Genomic DNA, 17,370 nt, shown 5'->3' with positions numbered 1-17,370 from the left:
CGCTCAATTTCATTACCAACTATGAACTATATTTTGATTTTACAAGGAACTTGTGATTTATATCTTGTGGGTGAGTTGGGCTCGAGAAACCAGGTCAACCCACCTGGACAAAGCCCAACACAAAGCTCAAGGCCCATTAGGTGATGTGGGCCCGATACACATGGGGGAGGTAACCTCGGGCTTCATCACAATGGGCCCGATCTCTAGCTAAATGCCGAGAATTGGGGTGACCACATCCAGAGAGATTCCTTAAAGGTCGGTGGTCTGAGTCGACTAAAAAGGAAATCTGTGTGCAGTCCCAACGAGGTCGGTCACCGAGAGCTAACGATTCTGAAAGAAATCCACTTCTGAACACTGTCTGGCATCTAGAACAAGTTCTAAGGGAATCCTTTGAATTCGTGAGGATCCCTTGGGATTCTGGTGGACATGAGAATGTGTGAGTTAGTGGGGAAAGAAATGACAACCACCCCACTAACAGAGGGCTATAAAAGGAGGTCAAAGCAAGGGTAGAAGGGGTTGGACATGAGAGAGAGAGAGAGAGAGAGGGTGAGTGAACACGCTGGGATATTCAGGGGGATTAAAGGGGAGTGTTATCACTTGTTTGGAGCCTCAATTGGTAGGATTGAGTACAACCCTCGCGTACAAATAAATTGTAAGCCCATTATTGCAGCAGAAACGACTCTGAGCTCACACATATCTTTTGTAACCAAATCACATAAATATACAATGCATCTCAAGAACTATGATAATGTCTCAATAGTTAATTTATAAATAGTGTCATACAATTAAACAGTTTAACTATTTATATTAGATTTTAGGGCATAAACCTCTTTGTTTGTTTGTTTTTTTTTTTTTTTTTGGTGAGAGAAGGGCGTAAACCTTAACATCATAGTCATAGTGTTACATAATAAAAATAAATAAAACACTATCATAGTCATAGACTTAACCATTTAAAGTCTTGGATATAAGTGGGCCTTGAGAGGATTCTTCATCACCGTAGTGAACTCTAGCTTCTCTGACATATCAACCTCGTCACCATCAACAGCTTTCCACTCAAAATTCCAAACCAAATTGGCCACAAAATACTCCAAATGCAGTATTGCCAAACCAGAAGCAGGACAAATCCTCCTCCCTGCACCAAATGGCATCATCTTAATCTCTCTGCTTCCAGTTATATCAAACACACCATCATCACCACTCAAGAATCTCTCAGGCTTAAAGTTCATAGGATCTTCCCAAACCCTCGACTCCCGCCCCATTTCTGCCGCCATGAAATTCAAAGTAGCATTCTTTGGTACCAAATATCCATCCAAAACCACATCCTCAGTCACTGCATGTGGCAACAAAAAATGCCCAGGTGGGTGTCTCCTTAAACCCTCCAAAACCACTGCTTTCAAATAAGGCATCTTGTTCAGATCCTCTTCTTTCACTTCCTTTTCTCCATCACCAACAACCCCTTTAATCTCCACAAAAAGCCTCTCTTGGATTTCTGGGTATTTCACCAAATTGGCCATAATCCACTCCAATGCTGTGGACGTAGTATCTGTACCCGCGTTGAGAAACTCCGAGCACAAACTAGCCATTTCCTCCTCTGAAAGCTTCCTCTTTTCCTCTGGTAACTCCAAGTCCAACAACGTATCCACATACGACACAACAAACTCATCATCACCATCATTATTTTTGCCTTCATTTACTTTGCTCTGTCTTTCTAGCCTCACTTTCCTCCTAGCCTCTACCAAAGGCCTTAACACAGCATCCTGGTTTCTCCGAATTTGAAACAACTCTTCCCAACGCTTACGAAATACAATCCTTCCAATACTGGGCCAAAAATTGAGTATACTAAACCGACCTAAGCTCAAAAGCAAGCGACGTTGAACCTCTTCGATTTTCTTAATCTGGGTTTCTCCGAGTTTGTCTCCGAAACACATAAGCACCAACAAACAAAACATGGAGTATTGGAAATCTTCTTTAACAACAATCTGTTTACCGGATTTAGACTGAGAATCAAGGCGGTTGACGAGGATATCCAAAACCCACTTGCGCGCGTGAGAGTAGGATTTCACACGTGAAGGGTGGAGAATCTCCGAACTGAGATTGCGACGAAAGAGTCGCCATGTGGGACCGTAATAAGCTGAGCTGATATTGTGTTGATTGCTAGATATGACCGCGTTTGTTGGTGGAGGAGTTGGGCGGTCAGCGAAAACGGCACCGTTTTGGACGAGAGCTTTGTGAGCGAGAGAGCGGTCGGCAACGAAGATAGCCGGGCGAAAGCCTATGTAAACGGTGATGATGGGTCCGTACTTGGCATGGAGTTTGCGGATGATGAGTTCGAGTTCAGAGAAGGGTTTGCGGAGCCATAGGAAGTTGCCAATGATGGGAATGGTGTAGGGTCCAGGAGGGAGCTTATTGTTTTCAGAGAGTTTGTTGTTGGTGGTGAGGTTGAGGAAAGATTTGAGAAGGGCTGAGATGCAGAGAGAGATAACGATGATGAACCAGGTCTCCATGTTTGATAAGCGTGAGTGTGGCCCTTTAGTGTGGGTAAGTGTTAAATGAGCTAATAAATATAAAGGGATAACCTTTTCTGAAGAGAGATGAGAAAAAGAGGAGTCGGTAAGGTTCTGTGTAGATACCGTTAAAAATTGAAAATTAAAAAATATTGTAATGAAATAATTTTTAAATGGGTTAATAATACAGTAGAATTTATTTTTAATAAAAAATTGTTAAAAAATAAAATTTATGGATCCTTTAAATAATGCACAAAATCTACTAATGTTGCTAAAAATTATTTGACAAAGTCAAATATTACAACTATTATTCATAAAGAGTATCAATAACAATAAAATTTGTCCCTACAAAAAAAAGAAAAAAACACCAGCGTATCCAAACGTACACTAAATTTGATTTGATTGTTGGATACTAACCAGCAAGGACAATTATCTTTTTTGAGAGAGAAAAAGATAGAAAGGGAGGACAATTATTGAAGGTGAAAAACTCAAAATCTATTTTTCTTTTTCTTTTTTTAACTGAAAACGTGAATTACGCACAAGCTTGTTATGGGAAAATCTCTTTCACATACTGTGTAACAGCATTTTTTATAAACTAAAAAAGTGAGTCATTACACAGTATGTGAAACGGTGAAAAAAACACAGCCCATTATTGAATGAAAAAAATATTAAAGGAATGTCAATTTTGTTATAAAAAGTTTACATATTTGATAATAAAATGTGATTAGTAGGATAAATGTCTTAATTATTTTGGTTTTCTATTAAAAGCTAGGCACATTAAATTGTTTGGATTTTTCTATTTTTGCCACCTTGGTCCCACTAAAAATCCCTTATACATAATGTTTTTATAATAAATTTTACAATCGTTAAACCGTTGAGTTTGTCTACTTGAGTGGTAGACATAACTAAGAATAATAAAACCCCAATTCTTCCTTTATCACTCAAGTAATAATTATAAAATTTGTAGCAAAAAAAAAAATTTGATGTAGTATTATTGTACTTTTTTCTTCTCTATTATAGTACCTGCATTTTCAACTTTCCTCCAATATAATTTGATTTTTTTTTTTTTTGTTATTTTCTTGATGAATTTTTTGTATGTATGTCTTTTTTGTGATATATTTTTTTAATTCCCTATAAAATGTTCATGAATAGTCTTTCAGTGGATTTTGTGTGTGTGTATATATATATAAAGTCCAATATTAACAAATTTGTTTTAATTTCCTATTTTGGTAGTTAACTTGGGACTATTTTCAATTGACAAGTAGAAAATTAACAAATTTGTTATTTGTTCTTTATGAAATGTATACATGTTGATTGTAATTTTTATGTTGCAGAAGCTTACTTTATTTGCTACAATTGACTATAGTTGTTATATTGTAAAACTTAAAATGATTTCTCTTTTGGCCGAAATTGTTAAATTACCTAAAGATTATAATATATGCCAGATATAATTGGCCAATATAGTTTGCTTCTGCAATTGTTTTTTTTTTTTTTTTTTAATTGGCCAATGTAGTTATTGGAATTTTTGTTTTGGGGGGGGGGGGGGGGGGGCTAAGTTTCTGCATTAATATATTTATCGAGACAATCTCCCACACACATATATAAACACACGCTTTTTTATTATATACACACAATTATACATATACACACCCAACAAAAAAAAAAAAAAAAAAAAAAAAAGAGCTTAGTATTTTCAATCAATTATGTTTGATGGTGATCTTTCATAAAATAAAATTCATTTTTACCATTTCATAGTGAAATTCTTAAAAAGTTTCATTTTTAATACAAATTATCAAATTTTATACTAAAGTAAGTAAAAAATCTTTCAATTGAACTAATGAAATTTTCAAAAACATGAATGATCCAAAACTTGGAGTAATAAGTTATACTCCAAACATATTTTCAACTATCTTACTCTAACCCATTATTTGGCAACTAAAGAGACATTTCATGTGTAGTTTTAGTGACAATATATATATTTTTTTAATAATTCAATGACTTGTTAATTGCCACATAACGGATTGAAAAAGATAGATCTAAACATGTTTGGTGCTAAATTTTATCAAATATTTAACAGATATAAGAGCACATTTTACAATAAAAAATAAAATTGTGAAAAATAAAGTTATGTCTCTATAACTATTAGACCAAAAATTTTTTTTTTAAAGCATCGTTGGACTAATTTAAATATTTAGGGGGGGCAACTCTTATTTTTGCAGGCTAAATTTTGAAAACATTTATATATATATAGATAGTGAAGAACATTTCAAAATGGGGGGGGGGGGATGGCCCCCCACCCATGGACATGGCTCCGCCCTTAGGTGTCTTGGTCTATCATAAAAGGCAAAATCATGCAAATTGCCAAAAATTTTGTAGTTCAACTAGTTAATTTGAACTAATACATCCAGAGTTCAATGCCGGCCCTACAGTAAATGCAGTTGATGCAGTCGCCTAAGGCCCTAAGTAGAAAAAAATGCCCCTAAATTTTAACCAATATGGCTATTCACTACAAGAAAAATGGGCTATTGCGGCGGGCCAAAAACGCCGCTAAAGCCCAAAAAAGCGCCGCTAAAGGTACATTTGACCTATAGCGGCGGGTGCTATTGCGGCGGGCCGTCCCGCCAGTGCTGCAGTGCCGCTATAGGTTGACTGCGGCGGTCGGTAAAAGCGCCGCAATAGATCTGCCATTTAGCGGCGCTTTTGATCTATTGCGGCGGGCTAAAAACCGCCGCCATATAAGGTTGCCATTCAAGTCATGTGGCCTTTTAGCGGCGGGATAGGCCCGCCGCTGTAGGTTGTCACCTATAGCGGCGGTAAATAAGCGCCGCTATAGGACTTCATGTACAACATACCCTGTGTACCTTTTAGCGGCGGGCGAAGCGGTTTCGCCCGCCGCTATAGGTTTTTTTTTTTTTTTTCTTTTTTTCTTCCTCCTGGGTCCTAAAACCACATTTCTATTACAAATAACCTGTAATAATTTTAGCTCCACTAAGACATTAGGAGCACAACAATGAACAAAAATGCAACATAATACATCTCTTCAAAATAGCACTAGGCTAATCTATGTAATTGCATTCAAAACTGAATAATTTGTACATCTTAGGGATATTTATACATGCCATGCTTAAGTACTAACTTCTAAGGAATTTAACATACTCAGCACAGGGCCTAATGCCAGCTATACAAACTGCTAACAGAATTACTAACTTCTAGCTAACAGCCTTGGTTGCTAACTAATTGAGTTACAAAAGCTCTAGCTAACTCTAGCTGTTACTTAAAGTTGCTTATTACAATTTTACACTAAAACTACTAGATTATTCTTCTAACTACTGCTGCTGCTATAAGCTAATGAGTAATGTTAATACATCAGGCTACTGCATCATTACTATACATAATATGGAGTCAAGTCAAATGAAATATGTGCTAACTATCTAGATGGATTGCATCACAAATTTAAAAAGATTAACGTACAAACAATATAAAAATGTTCTATAACAATTTCCAGGATACAAAACACATAAAATTTCCAAAACGAGGGTACATTCTCTGCACAAGTACAAAGCCATGTACCCCAAAAACAGTTCAATTTGGGATTACATATGTGTGTGTCTATATTTAGAGAGAGAGAAGGAGAGATTGATGAGTCAACCAATATAATTAAACACAAAACATTTTTAAAAAAAGTACAACAAAAAGCTACCCGAGAGAATTTGCGGACAGTTTTATTGTTCTAATGTCCAGACAAACCTGACAAGCAAATACCAAAGTTGTGTTGGTCTCTATAAAGTATGATCAATGATGTTAAAACACTATTAAAGTGAAACAACAAAAATTGATCCAGTCATAACCGAAGTTAACATAAATATTTTTAAAAAAAAAATTACCTTCACAATTTTTGGATCACCCCATGGGTGCCGCCTCCAAACGTGCCCTAACAATTCACCCACTACACACAAAGAAATAGAACACAAATTCAAATGCTGAACAGAACGGAATCATGCAGCATAATGGTAGAGGTTAAATGCCTACAACTAGGAATAGGCAGGAACAAACGATCACAGAACCACATAGTCACAAAATTTCACAATAAAAAGAAAAAGATGGCATAGCATGAACTGAATTGGCAATACAAAAATAAATTAAGGTTGATCAGTGATGCATCTACACACACACAAGCATAGTGACACAAATACCCCACAATATGACCCCTTAACAAACCAATTGTCCAAGAGATTGTTCCATGTCAAAGTGTAACAATATTTACAACATGTCTACATCATAATATGATAAGCCATTTTAAAAAATTAAGGAAATCAAAGTACATGTATTAAATTATCAGAAATTCCATAGAATAAAGTCACTAACCATTTGTTCAATAGCATTGCTCCAAAATCACATTCTTATTCTCTTCAAAAACCTCATTTACAGCTTGTTCAATTTCTTCGACTGAAACCTCAACACCTGGTTGCAAAAACAAATGAAAATCAATATCCAGAAAGAAGAAGTTAGAAAATACATAATAAAATTACACAGACACACAAAACAATTAAATTAAATTAGGGTAAGAAATAATGAGACCATCAGCAGGCCAGAGAGAAGCACTCCAATTCAAATTTTGACATACAAAAAAACACACTACGAAATGATCATCCTAAACATGTAAAATTTGACATACCAACACCACAGGCTTCTTCAAATTCATTCAACTTAAAATCCTCCGAAGCAGTAGTTCCAAAAAATGAAAGAGCTGCATCTAACTGCGCTGTTGTTTTAATCTAGAAAAACAGGAACCACGTAAAACTAAATCAATTCCAGCTGCAAGAGAATATCCAATGTTTAAAGATAGAGGAGGATCGGAGCACAAACGTGGGGGTCTTGGACTTGATCGACGATGCAGGGAGAGGCGAGGTGGAAGACACCGGCACAGCCATTAACAGCACGGAGAATGGAGGGGTAGTCAAGGAGATCAATCTGGAAGAGATGGAGATGAGTTTCAGCTCCTTCTAGACCTTCTAAATGCTTCGTTTCATTCTCATCCTCTGCAACAGAACAGATAGTCGGTTAGGAGAATAATAATAATAATAATAAAGTGATGGAAGATCGATCGAGCAAATTTGATTTTTTTAACTGAGATCTTGGACGGTGGCATGGACATTGTAGCCACGATGGAGGAGTTCATGGACGAGCCAGGATCCAATGCACCCGCTACCTCCGGTCACGCACACAACCTCTCCGTCTTTTTCCATTTCCCTTTCTCTCTGTCCTTCCCCCAATCTTCACACTTCACTCACTGCCAATTTTACTTGCAATTTTTTCTTTTATAAGGATTTTATAAAAAAGAAGAAGAAGAAGAAGAAGAAGAAAAAGAAGAAGAAGAAGACAGGAAGTATGTGAGAGGAAAAAACCATATTTTGTTAGAGAGAGAGAGGTTGTGGTTGTGGGGCTAGGAGCTAGGGACAAATAGGGAAAAGCCACCCGGGTCATTAACTTTAAAGTTTAGTAGACTATCTGAATTCTCAACCTAGCATATGAGATCAATGTACACTCTATCTGGAATTTAAGGCTGAAGTACAAGGTAGAGGACAAGGTAAACTGTATTGCAAACTTGCACAACCAATACACATGAATTTATAATGTCTTTTGTTGACCCTTTAATAGTGTAATGGTCGCCAAAAGCTTTATAACTCAGTGGCATAACAATTCAAATCCCCTATTGTGTGGCTAGTGACTTGTTTATAACTTTCTCTCATCAAATAAACCCTATTTAGTTCTAGTGTTCTACACTCCTAAGATCCAAATATCTGAAAAGCAGGATTTCGATCATTTCTGCACACAATCTCAGCTTCCAAAGCAATATCAGATTCAACCAATCATCGTAAATATGTGAGGGAGGTGTTATAACAATATCAAATTATTTATATTTAACATGATTTATTAAATTGCTCACAACTAAATCCTAACATTGCCCCACACTTGGTTGACTTAGAAAATATCAGGAGTGAGCTATGCCATGAAGATGAAAGAGATGACTATTGACCATTTCTAAATTATTCTAAGGAATATGGTTACTTCTGCTAGCTTTTAGTAATTTCTTAGCAAATCAAGCAGTAAGCTTCATAGACCACACAGTGACATGAAAGGTGAAATGCACTATATAGTACCCCTGCAATTTGGTCAGAAACATTTTTAGGAAAAAAAAAAACACTTGAGAGTAGATCTAACCAAAGTTGAATGACTTAACAAAATGTCATGATATGAAATGGCAACTAAAATGATATACAATATCTGGTGTTATGCAAAATTACCTCCTTCTCATTGTTGTAAACTTAAGCACAATCAATGTGCCTATATCCAACCTGCATTGAAATATTAAAATTTGTAAGCTAACTGCCCGTTAACTATATATAATCCGCAGGTAAGTAACAAAACCCAAAACTAAGTAACAAAAAATTCCTACACACAATCACTCTCTCTCACACACACACACACAAATTCAATATTACTAGTTTCCAATCAAAATTCCTAAACTCACTCACTCACTCACACACACAAATCTTCGATTTTATTAGTTTCCAATCAAAATTCCTACACACACAAATTCGATTCTACTGGTTTCCAATCAAAATTCCTACACACATATATATATGTAAAGATCCAACAAATCTTATACTCTCTAGAGTCTATCCTCTAATCTAAAGCTAATTTCACATATAACTGCAATAAAATAAAAGGCAAAAAATTAAGAAAAATCAAAGTGAGTTTGAGTTTCAATTTTCACCACCTCTTTTCACAAACAGATTCTTCTTCGCCATCTCCATGTGCAACACCGACTTTGACTCACATCAAAAACCATCTCCTACACCAAAAAATCAATCAAAAACCATAATTCAATTCAAAATCCAAAAATTTTGAGATCAAACAGTCCAGACCTGAAGAGCGTCTTTGGCGGCGAGAGCGAATCCCATAGGCTTCTCGCCTTTGAAGTTAACCTGAAAAGCTTCATAGCCAGGTAGCCACCGCAGAAGGTTTTGCAGCTCACTCTCCTTCACGTCTTCGGGCAATCCCGTTATGAAGATCGTGCAAACCTCGTTGGAGGGAGCGATTGGCGGAGCGTGCGGAGGAGGAGCGGCGGTTATTTTTTATTTTTCCCTAAAAACTACTAGGGTATTTTTATCTCTTCCTCAATTAGCACAAACGCCTCCTGGCTACGAGATCGAGTTGATGATTTTGAGTTGGGAGAAGGATTGTTGACTGAGTTCTTTTGAGTAAGAAATGAGGAGGGATCCAGAGGTAGTTCCAGATTTCAGAGTAAGAGGAAAAGGAAGAGGAAACGACCTACAATTAAACTAGAGCTCAAAGTGAAAAAAAAAAAGCTTCCAAACTATGCTTGACAGTAGCATCTCTTGAAGAGAAAAAAAATTTAGGGAGGGTGACGGCTCTGGAGGAAGAGAAAAGAATTTGGAGAAGGGGGCGGCTAGGAGAAAAATCTATTGCTAGGGTTTTAACATATGAAATAAGAGTTTTAAAATTTTTAAATAATTATTAACAAAGTAAGGTCTCGAACACGAGACCATATGGGAGAAACATGTGCTGTACACCACTGAACTAGTGATTGGAGTTAACATCATAGTCATATAAATAAACATATATATATACTATATTATATCATAATAAATTATATATATTATATTACTATTTAAATAAATTATATATGTTATATTACTATTTAAATAAATTACATATATTTTATTACTATTTAAATAAATATAATTTAAAATGCCAATTTTCATGTCAATCGGGTGTAATTTACCATTTGAACTTTCAACTCATCTTTTATGCGTTTTTTTAAATTACAAAAACTTAAATTTAAACAATTTATTGATGATATGACTATTAATATTTGATCACCTTGAAATTTTGAATGCATGAAAAATATATGAAGATAATGTAATCTAATGGTAGATTTATCAAAATTCACATTGAATTAAGAAAAATAGGGTTGAGTTCAAGTTACACTTGATGTAACTCTAAAAAATATTACACCAACCAATAACTTATTGTTGAATTCATATTTTGAAAATCCAACCGTTGGATCCCATTTTATATTTGTTCTTAACATGCATGCCAACTTTCATGTCAATCGGGTGTAATTTACCATTTGATATTTAAACTCATCTTTTATGCGTTATTTTAAATTACAAAAACTTGAACTTAAACAATTGATTAATGACATGACTATTAATCTTTGATCACCTTGAAATTTTGTATGCATGACAAATATATGAAGATAATGTAATCTAACAATAGATTTGTCAAAATTCACGTTGAATTAAGAAATATAGCGTTGGATTCAAGTTACACTTGATGTAACTCTAAAAAAATGTTACAACAACCAATAACTTATTTTTGAATTCATATTTTGAAAATCCAACCGTTGGATCACATTTTCTATTTGTTCTTAACATGCATGCCAATTTTCATGCCAATCGGGTGTAATTTACCATTTGATCTTTAAACTCATCTTTTATGCGTTATTTTAAATTACAAAAACTTGAATTTAAACAATTGATTGATGACATGACTATTAATTTTTGATCATTTTGAAATTTTTTATGCTTGAAAAATATATGAAGATAATGTAATCTAACGGTAGATTTGTCAAAATTCACATCGGATTAAGAAATATAGTGCTGGGTTCAAGTTACACTTGATCTAACTCTAAAAAATGTTACACCAACGAATAACTTATTATTTAATTTATATTTTGAAAATCCAACCGTTGGATCACATTTTCTATTTGTTCTTAACATGCATGCCAATTTTCATGCCAATCGGGTGTAATTTACCATTTGAATTTTGAACTCATCTTTTATGCGTTATTTTAAATTACAAAAACTTGAATTTAAATAATTGATTGATGGCATGACTATTAATCTTTGATCACCTTGAAATTTTGTATGCATGAAAAATATATGAAAATAATGTATTCTAACGGTAGATTTGTCAAAATTCACGTTGAATTAAGAAATATAGGGTTGGGTTCAAGTTACACTTGATGTAACTCTAAAAAATATTACACCAACCAATAACTTATTGTTGAATTATTATTTTGAAAATCCAACCGTTAGATCACATTTTATATTTGTTCTTAACATGCATGCCAATTTTCATGCCAATCGGGTGTAATTTATCATTTGATCTTCAAACTTATATTTTATGCGTTATTTTAAATTACAAAAACTTGAATTTAAACAATTAATTGATGACATGACTATTAATCTTTGATCACCTTGAAATTTTGTATGCATAAAAAATATATGAAACTAATGTAATCTAACGATAGATTTTTCAAAATTCACATCGAATTAAGAAATATAGCGTTGGGTTCAAGTTACACTTAATGTAACTCTAAAAAATGTTACACCAAACAATAACTTATTGTTGGATTCAAATTTTGAAAATTCAACCGTTGGATCACATTTTCTATATGTTCTTAACATGTTTGCCAATTTTCATGCCAATCGGGTGTAATTTACCATTTGATCTTTAAAATCATCTTTTATGCGTTATTTTAAATTACAAAAACTTGAATTTAAACAATTGATTGATGACATGACTATTAATTTTTGATCACCTTGAAATTTTGTATGCTTAAAAAATATATGAAGATAATGTAATCTAACGGTAGATTTGTCAAAATTCACATCGGATTAAGAAATATAGCGTTGGGTTCAAGTTATACTTAATGTAACTCTAAAAAATGTTACACCAACCAATAACTTATGGTTGGATTCAAATTTTGAAAATCCTACCGTTGGATCACATTTTCTATATGTTCTTAACATGTTTGCCAATTTTCATGCCAGTCGGGTGTAATTTACCATTTGATCTTTAAACTCATCTTTTATGCGTTATTTTAAATTACAAAAACTTGAAGTTAAACAATTGATTGATGACATGACTATTAATTTTTGATCACCTTGAAATTTTGTATTCTTGAAAAATGTATGAAGATAATGTAATCTAACGGTAGATTTGTCAAAATTCACATCGGATTAAGAAATATAGCGTTGGGTTCAAGTTATACTTGATGTAACTCTAAAAAATGTTATACCAACCAATAACTTCTTGTTTAATTCATATTTTGAAAATCCAACCGTTGGATCACATTTTCTATTTGTTCTTAACATGCATGCCAATTTTCATGCCAATCGGGTGTAATTTACCATTTGATCTTTAAACTTATATTTTATGTGTTATTTTAAATTACAAAAACTTGAATTTAAACAATTAATTGATGACATGACTATTAATCTTTGATCACCTTGAAATTTTGTATGCATAAAAAATATATGAAGCTAATGTAATCTAACGATAGATTTGTCAAAATTCACATCGAATTAAGAAATATAGCGTTGGGTTCAAGTTATACTTGATGTAACTCTAAAAAATGTTATACCAACCAATAACTTCTTGTTTAATTCATATTCTGAAAATCCAACCGTTGGATCACATTTTCTATTTGTTCTTAACATGCATGCCAATTTTCATGCTAATCGGGTGTAATTTACCATTTGATCTTTAAACTTATCTTTTATGCGTTATTTTAAATTACAAAAACTTGAATTTAAACAATTGATTGATGACATGACTATTAATCTTTAATTACCTTGAAATTTTGTATGCACGAAAAATATATGAAGATAATGTAATCTAACGGTAGATTTGTCAAAATTCACATTGAATTAAGAAATATAACGTTGGGTTCAAGTTACACTTGATGTATCTCTAAAAAATGTTACACCAACCAATAACTTATTGTTGAATTCAAATTTTGAAAATCCAACCGTTGGATCACATTTTCTATATGTTATTAACATGCATGCCAATTTTCATGCCAATCGGGTGTAATTTACTATTTGATCTTTAAGTGGGAAGGCAAAAAAAATAGATGGAAATTTAAAGGTCTATTGCGGCGGTTCAACCCGCCGCAAAAAGGAGTACATATTGCGGCGGGTAGTTGACCCGCCGCTATATCTAAGCTTAGCGCCGCTAAAACAGGTCTATTGCGGCGGGTCATTGGCCCGCCGCTATAGTGCGCCGCAAAATCCTAGAGCTATTGCGGCGGGCATATAGAACACCGCAATAGATCTCATGTATAGCGGCGGGCCAAAAAAGCGCCGCAATAGGCGACCTATAGCGGCGGTTTTCGCACCCGCCGCAATAGGTCCGCCGCAATAGTTCAGTTTTCTTGTAGTGATTTTTTAATTAATTAATCCCTAATATTAGCTAAAAAAATAAAGTAATTTTCTTTAATCAAATGAAAGTCAAGAAAAAAAGAGAGAAAAATGCTACGTCCACAATATTTTTACAAAAAATCCTATGTAGCAACTTATTACAGACATTTATTAATGGCAAAAAAATAATTCTAGTAGTAGCCTAGTAGGTTCAAATTAGAATCAGTAACAATTTAACACCTAGGATTTGTTGTGAAAAATATTGTAAATGTAGCACTTTTCAAAAAAAAAAAAAAGTTCACAATACCCAAAAAATAAAAATAAAAAGTTCACAACATTTTTCACAATATTTGAGTTTGCAAACTTTTACTAGTTCTCACTTAGGTCCACCACTAACATCATTCTTTTATTTACCACTATTAATCTACCACATCAACAAGCATGAAAAGTTTTGTCAAATTTTTTGTGTCTATAAACTTTCTAAAACAATTTTTTTTTTTACATGGTTTATGTTAATTAGTAATAATTTTGCACATAAATCAAGATAATAGAGTTTAAGTAATATTTAATTTTTTTAAGTCTTTTTTTTTTTTTTTGAGAAACTTTTTAAGTCATATATACATATATAAAAGGCCTCAAGGTTAGTTTTCGCTTTAGGCCCCCAAATGCATCAAGCCGCCCCTGCTAGGTTCAAATCCCTACACCCTAATAATAGGAAAGGGGTGATAGGCCACAAGGGCCAAATCATGTAAATCCCTCTTTCCAATTTTTGTAAAACTTAAACATAAAAGAAATATATATGAAAAAGGAAATTTTATCTTATTATATGGTTACTGTTCATTTACATTTATGTTATGCTTTATGTTTATTTTACTACACATGGAACCCCTACACAAAGACATAAAAAAATGTAAACATGTCAGTTAACAAAATGAAATGAGACAAGGTAAAATGAACCCATTGGTGAAGGGTCACACCTTTACACTTTGTTTGTGAAGGCGGTTTCCTTGTTTTCAGCACCATCAACTGCTCCTTTGTCAGAGATTTAGTTCTTTCCCTCTGCTGACACGAGTCAATTTTGAAAAGATATTTCATTTTTTGATCAAACTTCTTTTTAGAGGGAAAAGAGTAACTCCTCAAAGTATAAAAGGAAAAGAAATATTTCCCTTCCTTATTTTACTCTTTCTTTCCTTATCTTCTCTTTTCTTCAACCCAAAACCCAAAATTCTTCTCAGATACCAAATCATTAGTGTAAAACGTGGCTTAAGATCTAGTTTTGCAAAATTTTCAGAACCCTCCCCTTCAAAGAGCAATAAGCCCCTTCTAGGATGAAATGAAAATCCTTTCATAGAGGAATAGTGGATTATTCCTCCTTTCTTTGAGGACTATCTGTTTGATAAAAGTCTTGATTGGAACTCAACCCCTTGTTCTGAAGCCCCTCCCTACACAACATGTAGAGAACTTGATGATCTTCTAACAATGGATTTGGATTTAAAGCACGTTCCAAGGCTCAGCACCTGCAAAGGGGACTTTGCTCCCACCGTAGATATGGTCTTCAAATCCCACACTTCTGTTTCCTGAGGTTGGAGAAGTTGGTATCGAAGACTGTTGGCTCACCCTCCTTTCATGGACATTTTACAGAGGGTGAAACTTGTAGACACCATTCTTGTGTTCTCTAGCCTAGAGATCAGCAAGGACAGTGAAAGTCTTCTCTCCCTCCTGTATCGATGGAATCCTACTACTCACACCTTCTTCATAGGGTGTTAAGAAATCTCTCCATCTCTAGAAAATGTTTATGAGATATTGAGACTTCCCCTGTTTGGTGATGGTGCAATAGTCAACATCTCTTTATCTCCTAATGAGTCTAAGGCCATGAAATTCCTTGAGGATGCAATGAAGAAAACTCTCAAGAAACTAGTCCTGAAGGTAACAAGAAGAGGGAAAGCCCCCAACGAGAAGTACCAGAAGACGCTAGTGCTGGCAGAGACAAAGGTTCCAAAGCCAACTTCTGGGGATGGATCATGTACTTTTGGAGGAAATAAACTGATGGCATGGATGAGGAAGCTAATGGAGACTCTCTGAAGGAAGGTACCAACTTTGTTGTGGGAGAAGGTAACTCTAGCAATGAACTAGACGCTTTTATTGCTTTCCTATTATCTTGCCATCCGTTTGAGGGATATCCTCATGAAAATATTCTAAGCAGACATTTCCCTCTAGCTGTTAAACTAGCCAAAGGACATTCTTTTCCCCTTGCTCCCTACTTTTTAGAAACTTTGTATTCTCACTTAGATCATTTAACCCTTGACTTGCAATGCTCATGGGGTAGATTTCAAGTAGAAACATTTGTACCCGTTGCTTTTCTAAAAATATGGTTGTGGGAACACTTTAGGAATTATGCCCCTGTCCCTAAGGTGTTAAGCTCTTATAAAACCAGTCTGCCATCACCTCAAGGATTGCCACACTCATGGCATTGGAACAAAATGGTAGTGTCTTCAAACAGTTTTCTTAGCAAAGTATTAGATGGCCCCATTGACTGGATAGCCAGACCCTACTCTGCTCTAGAAGGTGGACTTCCTCCATTGTTCACTTCCTTAGAAAGTACTCCTGTTTCTCATTTTAGAGATACCCCCTAGTCCGAGGAAGAACTTTCCTTTGTTGCTTGTGCTTTTCCCTCTTATCTCCAAGCATGCCTTCAAGATGAGTATGAGACTCAAGTGTATAATCCCCATAGATTTGCCCGCTAATTTGGTTTTGACCAAGGCATACTAGGACACTTCTCTACTTTAGCTCTGCCCACTGTAGTGGCCTCCTTAGTTTTTAAAAGAGAGAATCTTATTAAGATATTGGTAACAAACCACGAAATCCCCTTTACTTCCCTACTAGAACTAGACTGCCTTCACCCAGGTTTAAGTCATGGTGGTTCGACATTAAGGAACATGTTAGAAATTTTGGGGAAAGTGGTGCCCAGCAAGTGGATGTCCCACCTATTTTCCAGAGTGATTTGACTTAGAAGCTCCTTTCCAAAGCCAAACCTTCAGGCACTAAGAGAAAGAAGAATGCAGAAACCCCTTCTATCAAGAAGCCCAAGGTACATTTTCTTCTTTATAGTGGCTAAACTCTTGTAATGTCTTCTCTTAATCAATGGCACATGTAACTTTTCTTCCTTTCTCCCTTTTTGACCTTTGACAAGTTATAGGATCTGTTTCCCAGGCTCAACCCAAAGCAAAAGTCACTTCTCCAACCCCAGAGGTTTTTGTATAGGAAATGACTTCTAATGAGGAAATAGAATCTAAGACTGAAAGGGAGGATTCAAATCAAGTGTATGCCGAATTTTCCTCAGGAAAAAGAAGATATAGTAGAACCTACTTCCAATGATCAAGAGAGTGAAAGCACCCAGACAGAATCTGATCCATTACTCTAATTGATTTCTCTTGATTTGAGAGCAACCTGTTCTCAACTGCTCTTTAAATATCCTGAAACCATGAAGGATACTATCAAATGGACCTTGTCACTTAGGGGCTTTCTCTTACAACAAATTGGGTCTATCATATCCTAACTGTAGTCAAAGGGCAAAGAGGATTGTTTGGCTCTTCCCCTTGACAATTTCCTTTCCACACTGAGTGAGGCCG

The 17,370-nt window shown here is 34.8% G+C and overlaps 1 protein-coding gene and 1 long non-coding RNA gene across 4 annotated transcripts; both read right to left on the bottom strand.

Annotated features, from left to right (window-relative positions):
- Positions 1 to 567: 567 nt before the first annotated feature.
- On the bottom strand, positions 568 to 2,528 carry LOC126699891 (cytochrome P450 89A2-like). The gene has a single exon (XM_050397859.1). It carries the CDS (start codon positions 2,502 to 2,504, stop codon positions 951 to 953), a length of 1,554 nt encoding a protein of 517 aa, XP_050253816.1. The 5' UTR covers positions 2,505 to 2,528; the 3' UTR covers positions 568 to 950.
- Positions 2,529 to 5,972: 3,444 nt separating this feature from the next.
- On the bottom strand, positions 5,973 to 9,978 carry LOC126699580 (uncharacterized). Of its 3 annotated transcripts, none has more exons than XR_007646824.1 (8): positions 9,434 to 9,978; positions 9,286 to 9,360; positions 8,810 to 8,860; positions 7,371 to 7,543; positions 7,180 to 7,279; positions 6,870 to 6,965; positions 6,389 to 6,450; positions 5,973 to 6,251 (listed from the first exon to the last, which is right to left on the bottom strand). It is a non-coding gene; the product is annotated as an uncharacterized LOC126699580 (long non-coding RNA). The 3 variants fall into 3 exon arrangements; XR_007646823.1 differs by having other exon boundaries at positions 7,633 to 8,860; positions 9,434 to 9,972; XR_007646822.1 differs by having other exon boundaries at positions 7,371 to 8,860; positions 9,434 to 9,973.
- Between the last annotated feature and the right edge of the window lie 7,392 nt (positions 9,979 to 17,370).

This window comes from Quercus robur, chromosome 9, assembly GCF_932294415.1.
Source record: "Quercus robur chromosome 9, dhQueRobu3.1, whole genome shotgun sequence".
In the NCBI taxonomy this organism is placed as follows: Eukaryota; Viridiplantae; Streptophyta; class Magnoliopsida; order Fagales; family Fagaceae; genus Quercus; species Quercus robur.
This window is presented reverse-complemented; position numbering and strand designations above follow the sequence as displayed.